General features: G+C 31.5%; 6 protein-coding genes across 7 annotated transcripts in view; 3 read left to right on the plus strand and 3 right to left on the minus strand.

The window, feature by feature from the left end:
• Window positions 1-37: 37 nt before the first annotated feature.
• Window positions 38-1,191, minus strand: Sf3a2 (Splicing factor 3a subunit 2). The gene is made up of 4 exons (XM_076399490.1): window positions 844-1,191; window positions 583-763; window positions 396-523; window positions 38-342 (listed from the first exon to the last, which is right to left on the minus strand). Exons 1-4 carry the CDS (start codon window positions 1,078-1,080, stop codon window positions 79-81), a joined length of 810 nt encoding a protein of 269 aa, XP_076255605.1. The 5' UTR covers window positions 1,081-1,191; the 3' UTR covers window positions 38-78.
• Window positions 1,192-1,519: 328 nt separating this feature from the next.
• TBC1D23 (TBC1 domain family member 23) lies at window positions 1,520-4,814 on the plus strand. 2 transcript variants are annotated; one of them, XM_076399488.1, is made up of 9 exons: window positions 1,520-1,656; window positions 1,722-1,871; window positions 1,958-2,066; window positions 2,127-2,862; window positions 2,915-3,023; window positions 3,356-3,525; window positions 3,679-3,942; window positions 3,988-4,181; window positions 4,237-4,814. In XM_076399488.1, exons 2-9 carry the CDS (start codon window positions 1,843-1,845, stop codon window positions 4,636-4,638), a joined length of 2,013 nt encoding a protein of 670 aa, XP_076255603.1. In that variant the 5' UTR covers window positions 1,520-1,656; window positions 1,722-1,842; the 3' UTR covers window positions 4,639-4,814. The 2 variants fall into 2 exon arrangements, with proteins under 2 accessions (XP_076255603.1, XP_076255602.1); XM_076399487.1 differs by having other exon boundaries at window positions 3,679-4,181.
• Window positions 4,815-5,095: 281 nt separating this feature from the next.
• RpL27A (Ribosomal protein L27A) lies at window positions 5,096-6,098 on the minus strand. The gene is made up of 5 exons (XM_076399492.1): window positions 6,008-6,098; window positions 5,788-5,851; window positions 5,517-5,614; window positions 5,305-5,457; window positions 5,096-5,248 (listed from the first exon to the last, which is right to left on the minus strand). The coding sequence occupies exons 1-5, from the start codon at window positions 6,008-6,010 to the stop codon at window positions 5,120-5,122; spliced, it is 447 nt and encodes a 148-aa protein (XP_076255607.1). The 5' UTR covers window positions 6,011-6,098; the 3' UTR covers window positions 5,096-5,119.
• A 191-nt stretch (window positions 6,099-6,289) lies between these two features.
• Window positions 6,290-10,783, plus strand: CCT4 (Chaperonin containing TCP1 subunit 4). Its single transcript, XM_076399489.1, has 10 exons — window positions 6,290-8,616; window positions 8,672-8,724; window positions 8,778-8,867; window positions 8,925-9,092; window positions 9,161-9,314; window positions 9,368-9,675; window positions 9,725-9,956; window positions 10,021-10,313; window positions 10,367-10,546; window positions 10,604-10,783. The coding sequence occupies exons 1-10, from the start codon at window positions 8,508-8,510 to the stop codon at window positions 10,619-10,621; spliced, it is 1,605 nt and encodes a 534-aa protein (XP_076255604.1). The 5' UTR covers window positions 6,290-8,507; the 3' UTR covers window positions 10,622-10,783.
• A 188-nt stretch (window positions 10,784-10,971) lies between these two features.
• Window positions 10,972-12,471, minus strand: LOC143193334 (V-type proton ATPase subunit D). Its single transcript, XM_076399491.1, has 5 exons — window positions 12,312-12,471; window positions 12,086-12,203; window positions 11,872-12,019; window positions 11,601-11,816; window positions 10,972-11,525 (listed from the first exon to the last, which is right to left on the minus strand). Exons 1-5 carry the CDS (start codon window positions 12,350-12,352, stop codon window positions 11,305-11,307), a joined length of 744 nt encoding a protein of 247 aa, XP_076255606.1. The 5' UTR covers window positions 12,353-12,471; the 3' UTR covers window positions 10,972-11,304.
• Window positions 12,472-13,515: 1,044 nt separating this feature from the next.
• Window positions 13,516-27,077, plus strand: part of LOC143193671 (transient receptor potential cation channel subfamily A member 1-like) — a 32,626-nt gene continuing 19,064 nt past the window's right edge. The window contains exons 1-5 of the mRNA XM_076399992.1: window positions 13,516-13,955; window positions 14,009-14,018; window positions 21,522-21,706; window positions 21,835-21,974; window positions 23,701-23,849. Of these exons, the coding sequence (XP_076256107.1) occupies window positions 13,516-13,955; window positions 14,009-14,018; window positions 21,522-21,706; window positions 21,835-21,974; window positions 23,701-23,849 (924 nt within the window). The remainder of the gene's footprint in view (window positions 13,956-14,008; window positions 14,019-21,521; window positions 21,707-21,834; window positions 21,975-23,700; window positions 23,850-27,077) is intronic.

Here is a 27,077-nt window from a genome sequence, read left to right on the forward strand (position 1 = left end):
AGTAACATTCATATCAAATGATATTAAAAAAATTGGATATCCAAAAATTTTTATTTTTTAATAACTTTAATACAGCTCTTAATGTGGGGGAGGCACCGGCATTACTGCTCTCATCATCGGTGGTGGAGGGGGAATTGGATTAAATATAGGGGGTCTAGGTGGAGGTGGTACTGGTAACATTGGTGGTGGTGGCACTCCTGTAATCATAGGTGATCTTGTCACAATAGTGGGTTGTTTCTTGTTTTCAGTTTTAAATGCAAATTGCAAAAAAAATTGCTTAGTATCTCGATTCCAATGAGTCCAAAACTTATTATCAGTTTTCTCAACTTCCCTACTTGGAACCTGTTTAAACAAAATTAATTAACTTATTATTTATTTATCAGTTTAAAACATACTTTAAATGCTATTGTTTCATATGGTTCAGCTGCAAATAGGAGATATTGCCATTTGCGATCTGGGGGCTCAATCTTTTGCTCATATGCAGACATAAATCTATGCCTTGGCAATACATGATCACTGATTTCTAGAATTAAATATATGTAAGTATATACATGTGTATTACATTTACAGTATTAATGCTACCTGGATAATCAATCTGAAATAATAAACTCTGTTGTCCTGTCTCAGGATCACGCTGTTTAGTTACCCTATATCCGGGACGACCAATTTTCACAAACTTTTTTGGCTCTACTCTTGGTTTTTCTGGTTGGAGTAAGCTAGGTGCATCCTTAGCTTCTTTTGCAGCTCTTCGGGCTAAATTAGCCTACAAATTAATATTTAAATGTATTTTATGTTTTGCTAATTTTTAAAAACCAAAATGTAAATAGTATAAAGATGATTTACCTGATGTTTTTTGCCTTGTGTATGTGCTAAATAACTTCCTTCATTATTATGCAGAGTTAAACAAAGTTTACATTCATAAGAACCTAAATGATTTTTCATAAAATAAGGATCTTTTTGTAAATCTATGGTTTCTAAGGCAAGCTGCCTCAATCTTTCCCTTCTGTCTCTGTTTGATTCTGACCATGATGCTACACCTCCACCACCGGTTTTACCACCAGGTCTATTTTGAAAATCCATTTGGTTTTATATATAACACAATTTCAAATAAAATTGTATGTAACATATATTTTAAACGAGAATCAGCCAAACATAGGCTTAACAGCCATTCGACAATTTTTAAACTGACATTTATTCAGTGCTGCCAATCTATATCAGACAATAGGAAACTGTACATGATGTGATATATGATTGGCTAGTTCGACGCAAGACAATTAAAAAAATGAATAACAAATCAAATTTAATTTGGTTATGTTCTTAGATAAAAGTAAGCTTCACAAAACATTGAAAATTTTGTGGTTATGTTTGACGTTATTATTGTTTACATGTCTGTATTTTATAGAGACAAATATTTAATATTGTTTCTCTTTGAAAAACAATTAATTACAATTATTAATATCTAATTCACTAATGATTAGTGTGAGATAAAATCAAATTTGTAGCAATAGATAATTGAATTAACTAATAATAAACACTTGTTATGTATTATCGAAATGTGTATGCGCAGAAGAAGCCAATCACATAGAGGGTCTTGTTCACTTTCCTGCAGCCATATATATCAGCCAACTACCGTATATATTGTTAAATGAAAGGAGAGTAAGATATAAAATAATTATTCTTGAATAAAGCAAACGTAGATTTAACAACACCTTTTTTTTTAGTTTTTTCCATGCTTAATATAAAATAATAATTCCCCAAACATATGTTGATATCATCTGAATAGTGTCAAAGTTTTGCAAAATTTGACAATCAGGTCAAACATTCATAAGAAATTATGCAAAAATGGCTGGTTTGGAAGAGGATAATCTATGGTATGTATTTATTAAATATAGAAAGTAATTTTTTACTTCCTTTTGTAGTTTTGTGCAGTATCAATATATATGGTAATGTTTTACAGGGTTGCAGATTTAAAGAATGCACTGTTGGATGAATGTTCAGCAACAGATATTTATTGTATTTGTAAAGGAAAACCTTTACCCGATTATTTACGGGCAGATGTTTGGCAGGTAATAATTGTTTCTGAATACCTGATATTGCAATAACCAAAAGTATATCATATATTGTAGATCTGCTTAGATGTAAGAGATAAAGGCAGCCAGTTGGATCACTTTAATGAAATTTTTGATTTACCTAATCAAACAATTTTGAGAGAAGATTGCACTAATTTTGTATCAAAGCTTGGAAATGATGACGAGGATAAAATACAAGTAATATCTGACCTAGAATCAATAGTAACTTTTTACTGTAAAAGCAGAAACAAGTCATATTCAAGAAATAATGGTTGGATAGAAATGCTTTTGCCAATCTTGACATTAAAAATGCCAAAGGCTACAACTTATAACATCTTTGAAGCTATTCATGATACCTTTATTCCTCAAAGCAGTGGAAAAGATGATAACGCATTTCACATTTTAAGGTTATTATTATTGTATCATGATCCAGAATTATGTTCATTTTTGGATACCAAAAAAATTGTACCTGGAGCATATTGCTTAAAATGGTTTCAATCACTTTTCGCATCCACTTGTAATTTAGAAGTAGTAATAAACATGTGGGATTACTACTTTCAGCAATCTGATCCATTCTTTATTTTCTTTTTGTCACTTATAATGATTATAAATGCTAGAGATCAAATAATCTCTATGAAGAATGAAAACAATGAGAAAATTACTCAATGTCTTTCCAATATGCCTCTTGGGTTAGAAGCTAATGATGTACCAGATTTTTGTTCACTTGCACAGTATTATGCTTTGAAGACACCAAGTTCTTTCAAAAATGAGCTAATGCAAACAATTTATAATGGTAAAATAACCATTTTCTATAAATGATGCAACTAATATTATTCTATTTGCAGGTCAAATTGAATCATCAATTTTGGTTTCCCAAGCATTATGTCTACCAGTTTCAGTTCAGGAGTTAGTTGAAAATATAGCCAAAGATACCAGCAATATAGATGCAGTAAGGTAAGGTAATTACCAGCAACAACATTCAAACCCTTAGTGTTAAATCATCCCTCCATATAAGTAGACCTGAAGATGTTAGATGAGATTCTGTCCTAATATTGTCAAGAAATTAAAGGCCTTCTCAATTAATTAAGGGGAAATGCATAAATTGATATATATTGAAAAAATCGGTAACTATCCATATATCTTTATTATGGCTTTTATGAAATTTTGCCAAAATTTTACTTACCATTGTAAGGTCTTTGGGTTTTTGACTTATATATGCAAAAATACTATAAGTGCTGTAGAAGTCTAAATACGTCATTATTTTTCTTTCCATTGTTAATTTTCAGATTCTTCTTAGTCGACTGCAGACCTGTTGAACACTATAATGCAGGCCATTTACCAACAGCTTTTCATTTAGATTGTAACCTTATGTTACAAGAACCAACATCATTTGCCACTGCAGTTCAAGGACTGTTGAGTGCTCAAAAACAAGCACTAGCACACAACTCTAATGCAGGTACTCTACAAAATTACTCTGAGCAACTAGATAGTGTTATTATTGGTGAACCATGCCGTTTTTATAATTCATTATTTAAGCTCATTTGAAAAACTAATTATGTTAAATAACATGTTACATAGTTATTTTTCATGTAGATTTAATTATTTTAAGGTGGAGAGCACTTGTGTTTTTTGGGTTCTGGTCGCAATGAGGAAGACCAATATACACATATGGTTGTTGCTTCATTTTTACAGAAACATACACAATATGTCTCTTTATTAACAGGAGGTTACTTGGCATTACATGATTATTTTTCTGATAATCTAAACTTTTTACAAGAACACAATCCTAAAAACTGTATTGTGTGTGCACCAAACTACATAAAATCTCAAGGACAAATTAATTTAAAGTCTGGTCATTCCACAGATTTATTAGGTAAGAAAAAAAATAATATGAGACTATATATCAACCAAAATTTAGGCAAAATTTCAGCTGCTATGAAATCAAAATCGGCAGAGGTAACTGGAAAATTAATTGATTATATTGTAAATCCCAACAACAGCCCAATTCAAGAAAGGCATGTTTCAAGCAGTGATAAAATTGGAAAAAGGTATAGAGATGTTGCTCCGGTATTTAGTATAGATGATGATCATGATAATATAGCCACACTTCAGGTATGAGTTACACATTTAGAACATTTCTTTAAAAAATTACTTACACTGTTTTTAGCAAATTGAAGATCAGGAACAGCATGAGATTGTGCAAATTAATTCTTATATAAATAGACCTGATGTACTTCAGCATTTCTCATGCCAAGAGGTGAATTTGAATGGATTTATGTATAAAAGTAACTTAGTACTTACAGAGAGCCAGTTGATCGTTTTACGGGAGATTGGTGGCGGTGGAAAGGGAACAGCAGAAGTAATTGTGAGGCGACCGCTATCGGCAATTGTAAAAATAACAGCTAGAAAAAGACACCCTGAACTTATTACCTTTAAATATGGTGTACCAGATGGCGAGCAGCTGAAGATATCAGATATGGACCGGTTCTTAATTCCCAATGCAGAGTTAGCTACCAAAGCAATATCTGATCAAATTTTGAGGCAATTGAAGACAAAAGAAACATCATAAGAAACTAACTTTATATAAATCTAATTAGGCACCATTTTACAAGCACCGATTTACTAAAATGGAAATTGTACAGAAGCAAAGTAAAATATTATATAATTTCTGTAACTTAGAATCAGTATATATTGTTAATATTATTTTTATTTATTTGTAATAAAAACAAAACATATTTACTATCATTACACCCTTTTACTAATTCACCACCAAAAGTTCTGATTCACTTTGTATAAATTGAAAATAGCAACTACAAATACTTTTTGAACTTGAATCAGACTAAACAAGTTTCAGATGCTATTAGCTCACTGATCTACTTTTCAAACAAAGCAAACGACTATAATGGATGGCTCGCATTCTTCCTCAACTCACACTGAAGAATAAGAAATTAGAAGAATATATTTTTAATATTAGGTATAAAGATTGAATATGAAATATCTAACCACATAACATTAAAACAGCTAAATTAGGTTTAAAAATTTATTACAAACTAAGCTGACAATACACAAGCTCCACCCACAGCTTTAATTTTATCTTCAGCCGATTTTGAAAAGAATTTGGCCTTAACAATTACTGGCTGTTGGGGTAACCTTCCTTTGCCTAAAAGTTTGTAATAACCCTGCAATACAAGAAAAACGTAGTTTAAAGTACAGAACAATTAGTTCAAATACATACAGCTTTAACAATATCAATCACAGGAGCCTTGCCCTCAGGATGATCCTTGTATTTGACTCTCGTCTGCTCACTGACCAAGGTCCATAATTTGTCTAAGTTAATCGCTGGTGCCCATTTACTGTTCTTTCTTAAATGGTAATTTCTCATACCCAACTATAGACAATTATAATTAGTAAATTTTATTGAAAGTTCTAAAGTTGAAAAATCCTTACCTTACCGAAGTATCCAGGATGGTATTTATCAAAATTAATTCTATGGTGATGCATGCCACCAGCATTACCTCTACCTCCAGGATGCTTGCGGTGCTTTCCTATAAAAAAAATAATGCAGTATATAATACATATTAAATAAAGGAAATATGTTGACATCAAAAGTTCATTAAAAAATCAGAAAAGAACATGAATCACGATTTTTCATACCGCCCGTTCTTAATTCATCACTTTAAAATACTATGAGTATAATAAGAATAAATAAAATACATACCTATACGACCATGTCCATGGGAAACATGACCTCTAAGCTTCCTAGTCTTCTTTCTATGGGTAGACTAAAAAAGTTGAAAATATATAAATAATGGAAAAAATTCTACTTACATAATAAAAAATAATATATAAGTAAACAATATCTTAGATTTTGAATAATATTTATAACCTGATGACTTAGGAAATATCAGAATTTTATAAAACTCGTTTAAACAACCTACCATGTTAAATATGTGATACTAAAAGAAGGTGTTTGACAGAATGGAGTTACTGACAGAACCCTAATAGTTAAAGCTGTATAGATGGCGCTTACAATAAAACTCATTTTCAAGCTTTAAGAAATTTTTAAGATATAGGCAACATATAATGCATTTTAAATTATGTGCTATTAGTATTGGGAACAATCGACCGATATCAACTATCGACTGTTTCTGTCGTTTACTTTTAGTTAACATTTTCGGTTCTACTAGCTCATACGACTGATTTTTAAAGTTCTGGCCTCTGTCCTAGTCGCGACCTTAAAAGTAATGCGTTGAATTTATGCTTATATAGACTTATATGTAATATATGTGGTATTGTTTTTTCTTTGTAGTTTGCTTGTGAATAACTATATATTGTAAATTAATATAGCAGCATTTTGGAACGCTAGTTTTCGAGGGCAAAAAAATTAAATTGTAAGTGTTAAATAGTAAAATACTTTTGATTGGCATAATAGGTAATACTTTGGACTGGGATAATAGGTAATACTTCTTTGATAAAAATTCACGATTTTTGTCCAAGCCTCTTGTTTGTCGAAATTTTGTTCCTAAAATATCGAAAACTAAAATTAGACTTCAAGGGTTTCAAAAATATGCATAGATCCAAAAGATTTGAAATTTTTTTACAACAGCAGTTGTTAAATTTCTTTTAAAAATATTAACGATAAAGAGGTGAATAAAGTAAATTAAATATTTGTAATAAATACATTTTCTGTTAGGAAAACTCTACTTTGATATTTTGTTGGCTGTTAAGAAGAGCACCACAGTTTTTATTTGTTAACGAATGGACTATCTTAACAGAATGTGTTCAGCTTTTAAAGCCCATTTAAATAATGACCACCGAGTTATCTGATGAAAGATATCCCAACGATGTCTTTAATTATGTGGTTAATAAGAGGATTACAACATTCCATCAAATCCAGGATTTTAACAAGTGAATGGGGAAAAATTGACAAAATTGTCTATTAGATATCCTCAATAAAAGACTGGCAATTTTAGAAATGAATACAATATGCGGGAAATCCACATTTTTTAGATCCTGCTTTTTTAAATCTAAAAAGCAGGATTTGGTATTGCAAATAATGCTGAGGCGATACAAAAAGTTATCACAAAAGAGGTATCTTCCATTCTAACTTCAAAAAATACAAATATAGCTCCACAATTCGAAATTCAAGACAAAACTACTGACCAAGGATGTATTGACATCTGGAGATATTTTGATAAAAAAAACGGCTAGAATGAAAGAAGTAATTACTCCAAGTACTGCAGCAACTTTACAGATTTAGCATTATTTGGAAATTCCATTTTATTGGACGTTTTGAAAACCCATTGGATTTTTAGCAAACACATAAAATGAAACTACCTGAATTATATCAGTTACACGTAAAATATTCCTCTATACTGGCAACATCTGTCCCCTGGGAACGAGTTTTTTCAACATCTGGGCAAATAATTAACGATTGAAGAAGAGAGAAAACTTGAACATGATAATATTCACAGTAATTTAAAAATATTTCTGTTAAAAATAATTAAAACTTTTATTTAAAAAGGGTCTGGTAGTTATTGTGTGATCATTTTTAGGTTCATCATGGATTAGACTTTTCAATGATTAGGTATACGTTTACATAACTTCTTAGGTTTTATTTAAGTTATATAGTACTATTTATATTTATTATGCTATGTTATTTAAAAATAGCAATTAATATGTTAAAACACGATAAAACATTTGTGGTGTTATTATTCCATTCCTTTTAACATATCCACAGAACATTCAGTATAAAAGTAAACCTACTTCCTTTAAAATTATATTATTTATTATTGATAATAGATATTAGTTGCTTTTTCTTTCCTTTTTTAAAGTTATCAAGTAAAAGAATATATATACATCTCTGTCTCGCTTATACTACCAATGGAGAATATAAAGACATTTAAAATTAACTGCTCCAAACATTTAACTCCGTCCTTTCCTATCTCACATTTTATACAGACAAGAATTCGTAGATCTTCGTCTGTCATTACGAATGGGATTAAACATTCAAATCGTGTTTTGATAGTATTTACTATTTTCAAAGCTATTTTTTTGACTATCGACTATTTCGACTGTTTTCAGTCGATAGTTCCCAACGTTAATATATATAGTTGCATATATATATGTTGTAGTGTCATTATTGTCAATACACATAGAGTAAAAAAATTAAAAATATAAAATTATCTGAAGAAAATATATAATAGTCTTAATAAGTTTAGGGTTTCAGATAATTTTCAATAATCAAAACCTGTTAGTTGACAAATATATGTCATCCGAAACGTAATTTAAGTGTTATATCAGTATTATCTGTCAGTTGTTAGGTTTTGTCGGAACGGGTTGTTTAACTAGCTAGGTGGGAATTATTCGTTTGGGTTAATCCATAATCATCTTAAGAATACAGCCTACATTCTTAAAACAAATTATAAAAATTCAAAAATGACGGCTCCCAAAGCCTCTGGAGATGCAAATCGCAACAGGAATGTTGCTTATAAGGATAAAAGCAAACCGGCTGATGTAAGAACTAGTAATATTAATGCCGCAAAAGGTAAATTAATTGATGTATTTAGATATATATACCAGATATTCAATACTTTTTTTAGCTGTTTGTGATGCGATCCGAACAAGTCTGGGACCCAGGGGTATGGATAAAATGGTAATTAATTCATTTAAACTTACAATTATGTTGGTTATATATGTTTATTTTAGATACAAGCAGGCAATGGAGAAGTCACAATTACCAATGATGGTGCGACTATCTTAAAACAAATGAATGTAATTCATCCTGCTGCTAAAATGGTTTGTTACTGAGATATATTATAGAAGTACATAAGAGGAATAATCATTTATTTATAGTTGGTAGAGTTATCGAGAGCACAAGATGTTGAAGCTGGCGATGGAACTACATCAGTAGTAGTTATAGCAGGAGCTCTTTTAGATGCTGCAGAGAAGCTCTTGAATCGTGGGATTCATCCAACAGCTATTTCTGATTCATTTCAAAAGGCTGCAGTTTATGCGTTGGAGGTATTTATATTATTAGAATATTTCACACTTTTCTGTTATAGATATTGAATGGCATTTTTTTGTTATAGATATTGAATAATATTTCCACCCCAGTACAATTAATTAATAGAGAGCAACTGATAAAAAGTGCATCCACATCATTGAATTCAAAAGTAGTATCTCAACAGTCTACACAGTTAGCACCCTTAGCTGTTGATGCTGTATTAAAAGTATTGGAACCAGGTTAGAAAGATATTTTTATTGAGCATGAGCATATATCAGCATTTATATTTTAGGTAGAGAAAGTGCTTGCAATTTATCAGACATTAAAGTTCTGAGGCAACTAGGTGGTACTGTAGAAGATACAGAGTTAATTAATGGGCTAGTGTTTCCAAGAACATTAGCTAATGTAGCTGGACCTAAAAGGCTAGAAAATGTTAAGATTGGATTAATTCAGTTTTGTATATCACCACCTAAAACTGATATGGATCATAATGTTATAGTTTCTGATTATGCTGCTATGGATAGAGTATTAAAGGAAGAAAGGGCTTATATACTTAACATAGTTAAACAGATAAAGAAATCAGGATGTAACGTCCTACTTGTGAGTTAGTCTATTGTTGATTACACTTCTCTAAATAACCATTTTGTAGGTGCAAAAATCTATATTACGTGATGCAATCTCAGACTTAGCATTACATTTTTTGGATAAAATTAAATGTATGGTGGTAAAGGATATTGAAAGAGATGATGTTGAATTTGTCTGTAAAACCTTAGGATGTAGACCTATTGCTTCTTTGGACCACTTTGTAACAGAAAATTTAGTAACTGCTGAGGTAGCTGAAGAAGTTGGATTTGGAGGAAATCGAATGGTGAAAATAACAGGTTTGTGTCATTATATTGGGATTATGTAAGATGCAGATTAAATATAGTAAATTCCTATTTTTAGGTATTCAGAATCCTGGTCACACTGTCACTTTACTGGTACGTGGTTCAAATAAATTAGTTTTGGAAGAAGCTGAAAGGTCTTTACATGACGCACTTTGTGTTGTTCGATGCCTTGTTCGAAAAAGAGCTATTATAGCTGGTGGAGGTGCACCTGAAACAGAATTGGCTTTGCGATTGGCAGCTTTGGCAGACAAAATTGAGGGTGTAGATGCCATATGTCTAAGAGCATATGCTTCTGCGCTTGAAGTTATTCCATTTACTCTTGCAGAAAATGCTGGTCTAAACCCCATCCAGGTAAATACCATGACTTTTTAGTGAAAACGTTAATAATGTTTTATGATTTTAAGACCGTTACAGAGTTGAGAAATAGACATGCAAAGGGTGAAATATCTGCAGGCATAAATGTAAGAAAAGGTTGCATTTCTGACATTCTAGAAGAGAATGTTATTCAACCACTTTTAGTTACTACTTCAGCATTATCTTTCTCAACTGAAACTGTAAGATCTATTTTGAAAATTGATGATATTGTAAGTATAAGATGACTTTAATGAGGAAGACAGTTGATATAAAAATTACTTTTACAGGTTAACACCATGACTTAACTGGAAGTTGGTTTAATCTGTATCTAGGTTTACAGATCCTAAGTTTGCCTTATTTCTAATAACATAGCTTTTTAACTATTCTAATTTTCGTTTTACACTGAATATGCAGATCAGTAGTCTCACATTTTTAACAAAAGTATAAATAAAATGGTAAAAATAAAATAACTGGTATTTCTATCTTTTCACACCTTTGTTATTTAAAATTTCACTAAACTAAGAAATAATCCACAAAATGATAATTATTTTTTTTAAGATCCTATAGATTTTAACAGACCTTATATATAAAATAGCCATTTATGGGCCTACGTTTTAGGTTAATAAAATATGAAAAGAAATTGTAATACAATTAATTGAAAGAAATTAAACATTTAAGCATATATTTAACACATTTCAAACAAAAAGTTATATGTGAATTAAATATTCTAAAGCAACATTTTTATCCCCAAGTGGAATGTATAACATTTATAATATATAAGTATATATTATTTGAACAATACAATATGTACATAAATTTCATTCATAGATACATAATATGACTACATCAATCAAAAAATTTACATGAATTTTAAAACAAAGTTTGTTTAATGTTTGTAAATACTGAAAATTGGTAGAATAAAACCTTTGCTAAATATCTGAATATTTCAGTTATATTGAGGGATTGATACATGTTACTTTTAAAAAAGTTAAAACATGATATCTTCATCCCCTTCATCCAAGATGTTAGCCGGTTGGGAATCTGTTATTAGACCCGCTGCCTTTAACTCAGCTTTAGCTTTTTCAGCCTTTGCCTTATTGATCTTTTTCTTATCTTGAATCTTCTTTAAGCGGTAAAACTCTTCTCTTTCAATTTCATCCAGTTCTGAGATGATGTAAGCAAGTGTATTCTCAATTTTGGGTATGATTACTAAAAAATAATAAAATCAATATATATGTTTAAATATATAGTATTGGCGAGTTTAATACTTAAGAAAAAACATACCATGTTCAATAGCATTTACTCTCCTATTGGTAATCTTAATAACATCATCCAAAGTAACAAAAGATGTCTGAAGTGAAGCTAATTCTACCAACAGTTTAATAGCACTTTGGTAATTTTTTTTTAACTTTGCCAATTGTTGGCCACCTTTTGCTAAACCTGCTAATTCATAATTATCAGTACCATCTTGATACCATTCAAATACAGGTAATGTAACACCTATAATTAGTAGATAGGTTAATTTTACATAAATATGTTTGTATAAAAAATATACCAGCAACATTGTCTTTCTTTGTACGAATTTTTAATTGTGCTTTGGTGACATTCTGTAAAATAACTTGGTTAATATCGCCAGTAGTAAACTTAGCTTCTGCCAGAGAAAAGGCCGCTTCTTTCATCACATCACCCATCAAAGTTTTTGTCTAAAATAACAGAAATAGCATTTATATATCTATATATATATATACCAAGAAATGTTGAGAGTAAACCTCGATAATTTTGCTCAGGATCATGCGAAAACGCATTTGTAAAGCATCGGCCTTCTTTTTCAGTAAACTATGTCCTTTCTGTGCCCCCTTCAAACGACCTTTCATTAACATCTGAGCTCTGAAATAAAAGATGTATTTTGGTCACTCCCAATTCTGTATAAATAAATGGTTATTCTGATAACCTATTAATATGTATTTAATAATTCAAAAAAATACATATACTTACCCTCTAGAAGGGAAAATTGGAAGCCTATCCCTTGAAGACATACTTAATTATTTAATTCACAAAACTACTCTCCCAATTTTCACGAGACTAGTCAGCTGTCCCGTGATAAACGTCAGATAATCAAGTACAGTACAGTACGTTCCGCAATGAGAAACCATATATATCTATAGTATGTTCAATATAAACATTTCATTAAAAGAGAAAGAAATATGGAAAAAAAAACATTTAAATTTTAATGTTTTATTTCATAGTTAGTTAAAATTTTAATCTACAGTTGGAAATTTTTGTATAATCCTTTTTAAAATAATTGATCTTACAGATTCACAACCTATCATTAAAGTTTTTCTTTATGTCGTAGGTGATTGCATTACGTTCATTGGACTAATCATGTCATCTTCTTGGATACAATTTTGCAATATATGGAGAAAAAAAAGAAAGGATAATAGTGTTAGAGCTGTTAAGGATATGCTTTTTTTCTTGTAAATTTTTTGACTATTTCCACGGTTGTGATACCTAAAAAATAAGAATAATTTTTACTATACAGAATAATATACATCAAGTATTTTATTGATACCTTATAAAATTTTCACTTGGATAATACAGATTGTGAGATATTGGAGTTCTCTGAATCACATTTCTTCCAAAATTTGATTGGCTTGAACTTTCACTAAGCATTGATTCCGGTTCGTTCATTTTCATGGAGCGACTAGAACTGATAATAAATTTGTCTTTATATTCAGCATACTTACTAAACTTACAAAAACAAACCTTATATAAGAATATATCTATTTTAAATAACACAATTTTGGAAATAAATCAGCCTATATACTTTTGTGATTAACGGTATTTTGAGGCATAATGTTTATGGCGGAAAAAATATGTTATGCATGAAAATTATATAGTTATTTCTACTGTTAGTTGAATTATAAAGCTTGACAAATTATAAATATTGTAGAAAGATTTAAAATAAGTTCGATTAAAAATATATGGAAATATTTTTGCTTTTCTTTTTAGATTAATTAGCATAAAACAGATTTAAATTTAATTATAAAATTTTAATTGAAATAGAATATTCTCAGAAATTTAAAATTAGGTTAAAATAGCTCAGTCCAATGGTGATAATAATTTACCTAAAAATATGCAGTCGATACTCAGCGCTTGAACGATTCAAAAGGAATACTAATTTTAAAAAATATATACGATAATGAATAAAACAAAACCATCAGGTGTTGTTAAAAAAAAGAGTGCACGTCGTACAGGGTTTATGTCGAGTTTAATCAATGTACCGAAAATATTGAATTTTAAGAATTCTCTAGGGGAAAGTGAGTCTGGCGATGAGTTGGAATCGGTCGAGTGTGATTTATCTGGTAAAACGTATGAAAACAAATGTTTCAAAAAGAAGTCAACTATTGAAGGGGACAATCCACTTACATACATTTCTGTTGAAAAAAGTATCTGGAATGAAATGAGATTATGCGGAGGAAGAACCAATCTTTTAGGTGATAAAAATATCACTAAAGATAATGTCAAATCAAAATGTAATGAAGCAAGTCAGACGGAAAAGAACATTATATTGTTATGGTGCGCTTTGCATAAAGGATGGTATTTGTTTGAACAATTAATTGCATTGGGTTCAGATCCTTGGTAAGTTTAATTTATATTTCTTTATGTATGCGATTCAATTGTGATAATATTAGGTGCTTGCATGTATTTTGATCAACGATATATATTAGGCAAAACAGGACATATCAATATAAAGAACTGCTAAGCAAACCGTATCTAACTCTGTTGTATTGATTGTTTTGACAGTTCTCTACCTAAAATAACAGTTTTCCATTTACTATTACTGACTTATTCAGGGCACATAGACAGACGCTAAGCATAGAACGATTAGCATTTACATTTTGACATTTATTACTACTAGTGATCGCCCTGTGGCCCAATTTCGACCACGATATATTAAATTAATCATGTTTCTGTCATAATAGAGTAAAAAGACTAATGTATCTATTGCTTCCTACTTTGTCTTATGTCCCGTGTAAACCAATTAAAATTCTATGAAAATATTTTATAACTGTTAATATTTTATGCAATATTCATTTTAATTCTTGATGCACAAATTAACGTATTCTTTACCTGCAATATTGGGTTAGTGCTTGTTTACGAAATAAATTTACTAATGAAAAATGGATTTAAATGGAAAACAACCTTTAGAATGAATTATCGTTAATATTATGTCTCCAGAACCATATTAATTAATAACAGTCGTTAAGCAAGAACAAATTTTCTTTTTTCTTTTTCTTGCCTGATATCAAATTAAATTAATATTGTAATTTCGAAAATCTAAATATCTTGTAAGCAAAGAAACATATATACCTTCCGATAATGTGGGCATATTAATTAGTTTTCTCCGCGAGAAAATGTATAATATAACTTTACGTGACCATTATTATTCTTAATCTTTTTTTTTACAAACTTGCCATAACTCTTTAATAATTATAACAATACAGGAATAACACAAAACACCGATTAAAATAAAATAACTTCGTTTAATAATGCTTTAATCTCTCACTTTCGGTTTTAATTTCGTTTCGAATGTAAAAAACAGACAATCCTTTAATTTTAACGAACACCGTCTTCCATTTTATTTTACAAACTTAAAAAAAAGTCATAACACTACCGAGATTTAATCCTAATATGTTATTATCGCCGATATATGTGTTTAACCCACACAGCTAACAACCGTTTCTTGGTTTTAAGTGTTTTGGTTTATTGGTATATATATTTTATAGCGCATATTACACAAAAATATTAGGCCTAATTCTTACTCGATATAAGCTTCAACCGTACTAGACTAGAGCCGTAAATTTCACGCTTCTAGTTGCCCCGATTTGTTCAAAAAGAAAGGCAAAATTTTTGCTAAGATATAGAAAATTTAATTATACAGATTAATCAAATATAGATGCTCAATATATAGATTATTTGATATAGATTCTATATAAAAATGTTTAGAAGCGTGTGGGGAGTCTGCTTCGTTATATCCGAATTATCGGTTTTGGTTTCAAAGATTCAAAAGTGGTGATTTTGATGACATTAGCAAAGAACGGCCTGGAGGATTAAAGACATTCGAAGAAAATTAATTGAAAAACTTATAGTATAAGAGCTAGCAACGTTTTTGAGAAATAATTTGAGGCAAACTGATCTTTTAACATATCATCTCTTTCACTCTCTCGATCATCTGGCTGGCGGCGTAACAGGTCATAACAGTGCGCATCGTAACAGGTCAATTGAAATATTCCCGGCCTATCATAGTAAAACACATTTTTTTGGAATATTTTTTTTATTTAATATAATTCCCTTCAACGGTGATACACTGATATATAGCGACCCTCCAACTTTTCGATAAAATTTTTGTAGTACGATTTGTCCTCGACTTCAAAATAGGCCTCAGTTTCAGCGATAACTTCTTCGTTCGAGGAAAATTTCTTCCCAGCAAGTATTATTTTGAGATCTGAGAACAGGAAATAGTCGCTGGCGGCCAGATGTTTAGAATACGGTGAATAAGGAAGCAATTCGAAGCCCAATTCATGGATTTTTGCCATCGTTTTCACTGACTTGTGACACAGTGCATTGTGAAGCTTGCACTTCACTCTTGGTGAAGCAGCATTTTCTTTTTCTTCAAATGGGACCATTTTTTGGCGATTTTATCTTTTAAACGGTCCAATAACGCTATGTAATAGTCGCTGTTGATGGTCTTTCCTTTTTCAAGGTAGTCAATGAAAACTATTACATGCGCATCTCAAAATACAGACGCCATAATAAGGTTACATTATAAGTTACCAGTCGACTGTTGCTTTTTCCTACGCTTTGGAGCGGGTTAATCGTGTACAGTCCACTCGGATGACTGTCGATTGGACTTCGGAATGAAATTTGGAGCCATGTTTCATCCATTATCACATATCGACGCAAAAACTCGGGTTTATTACGCTTGATCATCTTCAAACACTGCTCCGAATCATCAACTCGTTGTTTTTAGTCAAAAGTGAACTCGCGCGGCACCCACTTTGCACAGAGCTTTCTCATATCCAAATATTTGTAAATGATATGATGTACACGTTCAGTTGATATCTTTAGAGTGTCTGCTATTTCATTCAATTTCAATTTACGGTCATTCAAAATCATTTTGTGGATTTTTTAAATGATTTCGTCTATCGATATCCCCGATCAGACAGATATAGACAGACAGTAAAAATCAATATTAACATAAAATCAATAACTATTCAACTTTCGGTCTCTCCCTGTCTTCGGTGCTACACTCTCATAAAGTTATAGGACCATTCAAACACTTTTCTAAACGGTCCTTTAGCAGCTAACGAATGAAGCACATGGATAGCAATTCGAATTTTATGACAAAATTCCCCAGTATAAATAGTGTTTTAGCATGAAAAATGTCCCAGTTTAAAAACGTCCTCATACTAAATATCCAAAAATCAAAAAATATTCTGCCATAAAAATATCTTATCCTGAAAACCCTCTACATTCCCTCAATGACACAAATCTCCTTTCGGGACAGAGACATTGCTCGGCGGACGTTTAGTCCAGGCCATAGAAAAATCTTTGTTCAGTTTAATGAGTTGATAGCGCTGCGATCGCAGCATTTTATTGGCTATTTTAAATTGTTAGAATAAAAGCATTTGATTAGTTCACATAAACTTTGCAATCGCAATAATTTTTAAACTTGCTGTTGGAAGTGATGTTGTTTTAAGTGTTTGGAGCCATTTTGGACGCCATAAAACAGAATGAAATCGTCATTTTACGTTGTGCATATTTCCTGTGTTACATTAATTGTTACTGAATTGATTACAATGCATCCCGATAGTCAATTTTGTGTACCTAAAGCTATCACAGATCATCATCATCGTTTAAAGTAAACATTATATTATCTGGATTAAACAGAATAAAAATATATTATCATCATCCAGTGTGTATCACAGCTATTTTAGTGAGAAATTTAGAGTTACCCTTCCTTCACGAACAGGTGCTAGAGTAAATGCCTATCAAACATTGTTTTTACCAGGTATATATGCAATTATCTATCTATTATATGCTTATTACATGTCTATATTTTTTTTATAGAAAGTCAACACCCTATTTATTAAGAAATAAGCAAAAAATGAATATATTAATTTGAGTAGTCTACCCAGTTCTTCAAAAGATGTGATAGTTAATGTGTAAAAATTAATAGTTAATTAGGATTGATTTAGATAATTAGAAAATATTTCTTGCAGTGCCATCATTTGAAAATGTAATTGTTACTTTAAGGGGATTAACTTCCTTAAACAAATCTATTTTCACTTTTGAAGTGCTGCATTTGGATGCATTTTTTTTCAATCATCTTCTGTTCTTTTATTATACTTTTTGTAGATCTTTAAGCTATCATTTACTTGATATAGTTCGGTCTCAAACTTCGTAAAGTCAAGATGTGTTTTTCCCTTCTCGAAAACAGCTCTCTAGAAATATAACATAAAATATATCTGTATTTAGTTCGGTTTGAACCTTCGTAGGGTGAAGACGTATTTTCAATACACTCCAAGCTCTAGAAAGATATCTTCCTTTAAAAAAATCCAGTATTGTATTACGGTTGTTTAACTGAGTGTTAAAAACGTATAACAGATGCGGCTATCCCTCTTTGAGCAGACCTAAAGTGTAGTGAATACGTGCTTACGTAACCAGACAAAAGGACTGCATCTCATTTTTATTAGTGTTTTAAAATTATTACCCCTTATTTTACAACAGTCCTTTTGAAATTCATTTATAGTATTTTTGGTCAAAAACTAGTGCAAAAAATAACGTAAGTGAAAAAAGAAATGCGTGAAATAAACAATGTATTTATTTTATTTTTTTATCCTCTTTAAGTAAATAAAATAAAATATTAAAAATCTAAAAATGGCAAACTACAGGGATTCAACCAAATCACCTGCAGACTTTGATATAAGATTAGAACAATCAGCAATAACGCAAACTCCACCATCAGAATGGACTAGAGTCATTAACAAAAAACTATTGAGAAGCTCAGAAGAAGAAATCGCGAGAAAACAAACATGAATCAGTGACTATTGGTTACAGAAACCAATAGAGACAAAAAACAGCTTTAGCAACCTGTCGGAAGAAATTGAAGAGAATATAAAACCAAGCCCTGAAAAAGTTGTTCCCAAACCACCACCAATAACAGTCTATAGGGTAAGAGTAATAAAACATATTAAAACACATAATAAACATAATAACATAATAAAGCACGAGGTGTTAAGTGCACGGGCACACAAAGGCTTACTGTCGCAAATCATATAGATGCGTAAAATGTGCAGACCACAAAACAGGAGATTGTACTCGTAAAGTTCGCGATGAAAAAGTGAAATGTGCTAACTCTAACGGAAATCATTCAGCGAACTACAAGGGTTGCGCAGTTCACAAGCAACTACAGCATAAACTCTATATTGCCTTGAGGGAAAAAAAAGCAACAAAAACAATCCACACCTACCAGTTTACCCACCAGACTAAGTCAACCAGACATAACTTATGTCCAAATGGTTGAAAATGGTTCAGCACAAAATCGAGAAACGACATCTCAACCTACTGAAACTAGCAACATTTTTAGATTAGAAAACATGATGGCCAAATCATGGATAATGGATCAAATGAGTACGATGCTTGGTCTACTCAGAACCGTCGTCAGCAAACTTGCCTAATGCCTGAAACCAATAGCTACAAAATCGCCGTCTGGAATGCCAATGGGCTCCTACAACACGTCAGGGAATTAAAACTGTTCGTAACTGAACAAAATATTGACGTTATGATGGTTTCCGAAACACATTTTGCGGACAAACATTATTTGAAAATTCCTAAATATAAACTTTATCATACAAATCACCCTGATGATAAAGCACATGGAGGTACAGCCATAATAATTCGAGATGATATAAAGCATTTCAATTTTTCCAAGAAAAAATACACATATATCATGTACAATACAGAAAAAGATAGCAGAAAATAGAAAGTTACGACGAAATTGGCAAAATCAAAGGACTGAAGAAAATAAAAGAAAATTTAATAGGGTAATAAAAGAGCTGAAAGAACTAATCCAAATTGATCAAAACCAAGGCATTCAAGAATACCTAGAAAACTTGACATCAACTGGGGCTACAGACTATTCGTTGTGGAAAGCAACAAAAAAGCTTAGGAGATCCCAGCAGCATAACCCACCTATTAAAACAAACGAAAATAATTCGGCGAGAAGCAATAAAGGGAAGGCCGACATTTTCTCAAATTACTTAAAAAATGTTTTTAAACCTTTCCAGTCTCAGCTACATAAATTTGAGGAAAATAAAATCACTAGCTTTCTAGATTTGCCATTTCAAATGGATTTACCGCACGAGAAATTAACGGTCAAAAAAGTTAAACAAACAATAATGAGAGAGATTAATATTAAAAAAGCTCCTGGTTATGACTTAATTACTGGTAAAATTTTAAAACAATGTAGCAAGTATCTAAAATATTAATTATTCTTAAACCAGGAAAAATACCAGAAGATGTGACCTCCTACCGACCTATAAGTTTATTACCGATAATCTCGAAATTTTTTCGAGAAATTATACGTAAAGCAGCTAAACTATTTAATAGAAAAAAAAAATTATTCAGTTTAGCTTTCGCAATAAGCATGGGACTATAGAACAAGTGCATAGACTTGTAAACAAAATAAACGCTGACCTAAATGCGAAAAGATATTGTTCGGCTGCTTTTCTAGACATATCTCAGGCTTTTGACAAAGTATGGCATACGGGCTTGCAGGTTAAACTAAAGAAACTTCTCCCTCATCCGGACTATCAGTTACTAAAATCTTATCTCACTGATAGACATTTTATTGTAAATCAAGTCGATGAACCGAATTAAATCCCATATATTCAGGAGTTCCGCAAGATACAGTACTGGGTCCAGTACTGTATCTTCTTTATACGGCTGATCTGCCCACCGCAAAAATAACTACTGTGGCAACATATGCAGACGACACAGCAATCTCAGCATCCCATGAAGATCCAGTCACAGCATCAATAAACCTACAAACCCTCTTGGAGCAAATACAATTATGGTTGAAGACATGGCGCATTAAAGCCAATGAAACAAAATCCACGCATATAACGTTTACCCGGCGTAGAAGAACATGTCCACCAGTGAATATCAATCATCGTCAACTTCCCGAAGCAGAGCATGTTAAATATCTTGGTATGCACTTAGATCGACGCCTAACCTGGAAGAAGCACATACTCTCTAAACGGAAACAATCTGGACTAAAATTATATCAAATGTATTGGCTCATTGGGCGCAAATCCAAGTTATCATTAGATAACAAGGTATTGCTGTTTGAGTCTATACTCAAGCCCATTTCGGCATATGGAATCCAACTATGGGGTACCGCTAGCAAATCTAATATATCCATCATTCAACGATTCCAAAATAAGGTCTACGTACTATATTTCAAATAAAGTGATACAACGCAATATTCCTCTAGAACCTATAACGTGTGTAATTCAACGTGTTTGTGTGAAGTACTTCAAAGGAGTGTCAGTGCATCCCAATGTACTCGCTAATCAGCTAAATATGCGACGTGATAGTGAAGTGCGTAGACTAAAACGTTTAACAACAACAATAAGTTTTAGAATAAGACTAATTAATTAAGATAATATGTTATACAGAAGATTGTTTAATGAAGTGATTTTCTACATGCCATGTATATATAATATAGACATAAGGAATACTTATTCCCAATAGGGCAGATTGTGGAATCACGAGGAGTAATAAAAAAAATGTCTGTATTTTATTACGATCAACTTTTAGTGAACGGTCTCAAAAAGTTCACAGGCACGCGTTACGGCCACACGGTCAATCTAATGTGAACCGAATACATGCCGCTAAAAAAGGACGCTCAAGTTTCGCCCTTATAATAGTAGGACAGTGAAATCAAGAATTCGTGTAAAATTACATGCAAATACCAAACGAATGGATCCAACTGCACTTATAAATGAATACAATGAGTTGAAAGCAACGAATCAACAGTTAAACCAAAAACTGTTAAAATTAAGTAACGAGCTTGCAGCTTTGCGATTGCTTATACAAGGTCCGTCACAAAATATTAAGGGGCACCAAGAACATTAAGAGTATTTCACCGACGAGGACGAACTAGTACAAGAGGTAGGGCAACAATCCGAATGGACAGATGTGAAGACTAAAAAGAGGAAGAAGTCCGAGATGACACCTTCACCGCTAGTAAGAAAGCAGCAAGAAAATATCACACAGAATATGAAAAAGAAGCAAGAAGATAAACCCTGCCTCCCCCGATTAAGGTAAGCAATATTGGTAATTTTACTCTATTCACAACACAAATAAAAGGAGTGGCCACTAACCGAGTACAGTTCAAAGCTCTGCCAAATAACGATATTAACGTTACTTGTAAAAACGAAATCGAATATAGAGCTATAAAGGAACATCTGAATCAAATGAAACAAAATAAAGAGACGACGGACAATCCATTCAGTAAACAAGAGTCAAACAATCAATTAAACAGTGATAAGTGGTACGGAGTAGTTATTAGGGGACTAGCATCAACAACAAGTTAGGATGATATTAAATGCGAACTAGAGGCTCATGGTATGAAATCGCGCCCGTTACGCCTATAGTGAAAAAAACAATAAACTCAAATGGCGAAAAACTTATTAAAGCCTTTCCGCTGTTTTACGTCGATTTGGTACAAAATGAAAAATGTAAAATCTTTTATGACATAAAATGCCTAATAGATTACAAAATAAAAGTACAACCACCGAAGAAAAATAATAGTATTCCCCAATGTACAAACTGTCAACAGCTTGGACATACTAAAAATTTCCTTCAGTAGGGAACTTGTGTGAAGGGTGCTGGTAAACATCACTCAAATCAATGCAGAAAGCAACGCAATAGCATAGCAACATGTGCATTATGTAACGAAAAAGGACACCCTGTCAGTTATAAAGGCTGTGTAGTGTATAGAAAGAAAATAAAAGAATTTCAGCCAAATAAAACAACTGTACAACGATTAAGAGAACTCACTCAAAACACTTGAGGAAATAGCAATTCCAACTGCAAAAAATATATGCGACAAAAAATCTAATAAACAAATTAATGCAAAAAAGCAAGAAACTGTTGTGAATTTCAGACTGAAATGCGACCAAATTTATTAGTTAGAAAACAAGGTAGAAAAATTAGAAAAGTCCCAAAACAAGTTAAAGAAAAATAAAAATGAGTAATTCGTTCTTAAAAATGATAACATGGAACGTAAAAGGGCTAAACCAGCGAATCCGGGAACTAGAATTAGTTCTGAAAACAAATAACATAGATATAGCTGTCATATCGGAAACTCATTTCCATTAAGACGAGATAAGACAAGAACAAATACAAGCTACGGTAGTTAGTATTGAATAGAACGGCCCTAAAATAAACATAGGAGCTATATGTTGTCCAACAAGATATAAAATAAAACAAAAACCATACAGATATTTACTTTTTAAATTAGGCCCAAGGTTTATTATTGGATGGGACTTTAATGTTAAACATACAGCCTGGGGTTCACGATTAATAACACCTGGAAAATTCATTGTAATAAATTGTAATTATCATTCAGGACGCGAACCCACATACTGGACCACCGACATTAATAAAGTACCAGACCTACTGGACTTTTACATTTCGAAAGGCATCTCATCAAATCAAATATAAACCGAGAGCTTGTGTGCACTATTATCTTATCACACTCTAGTATTGTTAAAACTAGACACGACAATTCTGAAAAAAAAAACAAAGAAGCCAAATCTTACCAATAGATTTACTAACTGGGACATGTTTAGACTTATAATGCAGGAACAATCTAGTTTAAACATAAGACTCAAAACTATAGACGGCCTTGAGCTGCAAACCCGAAATATAATTGAACAAATTCGGTCTGCTGTAAAAGAAACTACCCCAACATCAAGAGAGAAATCAGAATATGAGGTAAATTACTACCTTGAAATTAAGGACTTCGTAAAAGAAAGGCGAAATGATAGAGGAGTATGGCACAGAACCATAAATGCTGTAGACAAAACAATAGTTAATAGAATTAGTAATCGGACAAATTGAACGATTAAAGAACATTAACAGAGTTGCTTCGAGAAATAAGTAAGTAAATTAAGCCTGGAAGCAGACAAAGATTATTCGCTATGGAAAGCAACTGGGATATATAAAATACTAATTGTTAGAGTATTGTCTATTAAAAATAATCATAATGAATGGGTTCGACGTAACGATGAAAAAGCTTAATTATTCACAGAACATTTAGCTAACGTATTTCAACCGAAGGATATAGAATTTAGAATAGTTATAAATCCTGTTTATCAGCCCGATGCAGCTGGAAATCTGATTTATCTAATGGAAGTTGCCACAGAAGTTGATAACAACCTCAATCCTAAAAGGCTCCTGGTATTGATGATATTTCACCTGGGTTATTAAAAGAGCTGCCACGAAAACCAATAATTATATTAACATATATATTCAATGCCTGTTTGAGACTGAACCATGTTATGGAATGTCCTAAGATTGCTCGACTAATTATGCTTAAATATTTGACAAACCGGCAGAACAAGTTGAATCTTACAGGCCTATTTCGCTGCTACCTGCAATATCAAAATTGTTTGAGAAACTGTGGTTAAAACGCATTAAACCATTTATAGAAATACCAGATATCCAGTTAGTATTTCGGAGTAACCATTCCACAATTGACTAAGTGCACAGAGTAACAACAGTTGTTGAAAAGGCATTCGAAGAAAGTAAATATTACCCTACAATATTCCTGGGGGTCTCACAAGCTTTTGGGATTAATCTAAAAAATGAGTAAATTGCTACCGCGGAATTATTATCGATTGCTGGAATCATATCTTTTCGAAAGAAACGTTAGAGTCTCGCATGAAAGGGAATTCTCAATACTTAAACCTATTTTGGCTGGAGTACAAGGTAGTTTCGTGGGACCATTTCTATATCTGCCTATAGTGCTTATATCCTAACAACAAAGGAAACAGTACTTGAGACATTTGCTGACGACACAGTTACTAGGTTACTACAAACCACACGAATTAGTTTAGTGTATAAGTGTATTTTTAAGTTTAGCTTAAGCAGATTAGTTTTATTTTAATTTAAGAAATTCATACTGATGCATTAATCCCGTATCCGCCTTCTTTGTGTATTAATGCAAGTACAACAGATTAATTTGTGAATTAAAGTAGTACTAAGCATATAGAGTGTAAAATGTAATTGATAAAAAAATATTTCATTCTTGGATTTTGCAATAATAATAACATATTTTGAAAGATATTTTAAAAAACACATACATTTTTAGCTTTTTAATTATCCAATCTACAAAGACTTTCAAAATACAATTTTAAACCTTATTCATTTGTTAGATATTAGCAAAACTAGAAGATAGAACTCTAATAGATCCAATAAAATTGATAGCACTAAAAAAATATGAAAGCCGGCTTGGTGGCGCAGTGGTAAAGGCGATAGGACAGTCCTCCTGCTGTTGTGATAGCCCCGGGTTCGAATCCTGCTGGGACATGGTCGTAAATTTATGTTTGTGACTGTTTAATATTTGTGATTGTTCTAGGTAAGAGTGTAAAATCCGACAAAGAATATATATATATATATATATATATATATATATATATATATATATATATATATATATATATATATATATATATATATATATATATATATATATATATGTATATATATATATATATATATATATATATATATATATATATATATGTATATATATATATATATATATATATATATATATATGTATATATATATATATATATATAAAGAAATTTGAAGTAAAAGGGAGAAGGCGTTATAGAAGATTATATTGCCTGGTGTATTATATTATTTTATGCTTATATATTTAATTTTTTATTTAATATTTGTTTATATATTTCTTTATTTTTGTTAAATTTGTGTACTTATATATTTGTGTGTTGTATATACTTATGTTATTTTCATTTATCTATATTTTTCATTTGTATTTGTATAGGATTTTATTTTAATAAATGAATTTTAAGAATTGAATTTGGTTTTCATTTGAAAACTATTGGTCAGTAAATGTGACGTTATTACTGCGTTTCATAAAATATTGCGTTTTGGGGCCCTACCACTGACTGAGCCGGGCGATATATTGACCCAAATTAAATCAAACGCTTCTCCTCAATGTATCTCTGCCGATCCGATAGTACGAATTCCGACAAGATTCTGAACATTCCTCAAATTCCCGTGTCAGCATGAGCAGCTACAACTGCTCTGTTTATTGGCAAACTTTGCATTTCACCCAAAACTGATAGGTTGAAGTTTTTCTGCAATCTACTACACTAATCTACATGCTAGTTACGGCAAATCTAGTGTTTCCGTCGTAATTATAGCGTTTCATGCGTTGTCACGAACTGGGTGGTCATTTTGTTTAGCACAAATTTTCGGCAATTTCTTTTCTACCAATACACTGGATAAGAAGTATTTTCCAAAAATATTCGGATGTAATGGTTATATTCCCTTATACCTAAAAACTCTTATGGCATATGCCGGAGTAACTGCTTTGAATTTGGCTGAATTTAGTAGTTATGGTTAGGTGGTATTGTAAGTGCATGAATGTAGATAGCTCGACAATAAATTAATTAAAATCTTATATGTATGAGATAGACCGTCCATAAAAAAGTTGGTATAACGTTGTTGGTATAACTAACATCTGGCACTATTCCTCTAAAAAGAATGGAATTCTGTCCAAAAATTATACTTTTTGACACTGACTGAACTAGCTTTCGCCGTGACGCTTAAGTTAGTTTCTTGCAAATCAAACCGTTTTATAACAAAGTTGATCTCAAAATGCTACACACGACTATTGTACAACACCTCCTGTTAACTAACACAAAATAAATAATAAAGTTGGATACGTATTGTAAGACCCTTCACATTATATAGTCTTATTCCACCTTACCCTAAATGTTAAAGACTTCCAGTTATTCCTGTAAATCCTCTAACTCTTTGAAATAACATCATCATTTTGCATGATAACTAATTGCTTCATTGGTTGACTGATTAGTTTGGCATTAAAACTGATACTTATTTGAAAACACCCAGTAAAAATATGATTCGGGGATTGAAAAATTCGGGGATCCTAACAAAAAAGTTAATGATATTGTTGCAACCAGACAGTCATTAATACAAAGTATGTTTAAAATGTAACGGGAATTTTGCACGATTTATTATTGTGTTAACAAGCATCTCTAGAAAGAATCTATAAATTATCATCAATTATATTATTTTTTGTGATCCGAGACGCTGTGGGAAGTATTTAGTGCGGTAACGTTAGAAGTAATCCCGTATAATCGAGGAGAACTTTTGGATATATATCAACTATTTTCCTCCTGACTCAAGCCAAATTAAAATATGTTTTCTTGCTTTTTTTGTCACCTATTGAAAGAATAACACGTATTGTTAAAAATTGTACTGTAATTGTACTGCAAGTGATTTTTCATTTTTTGAAAATAAATTACGGGTCAGATAATTTTCATTTAATTTTTTTTATATCAAAATTATCTCAGTGATACAGTTATACTGGTATGATACTAATTTTGTTTCAGTTACTTCGAGAAGGCT

The sequence above is a fragment of the Rhynchophorus ferrugineus genome, unplaced genomic scaffold (genome assembly GCF_030347505.1).
Source record: "Rhynchophorus ferrugineus isolate W39M unplaced genomic scaffold, kcgeb_rfMv2 rfM3, whole genome shotgun sequence".
In the NCBI taxonomy this organism is placed as follows: domain Eukaryota; kingdom Metazoa; phylum Arthropoda; class Insecta; order Coleoptera; family Curculionidae; genus Rhynchophorus; species Rhynchophorus ferrugineus.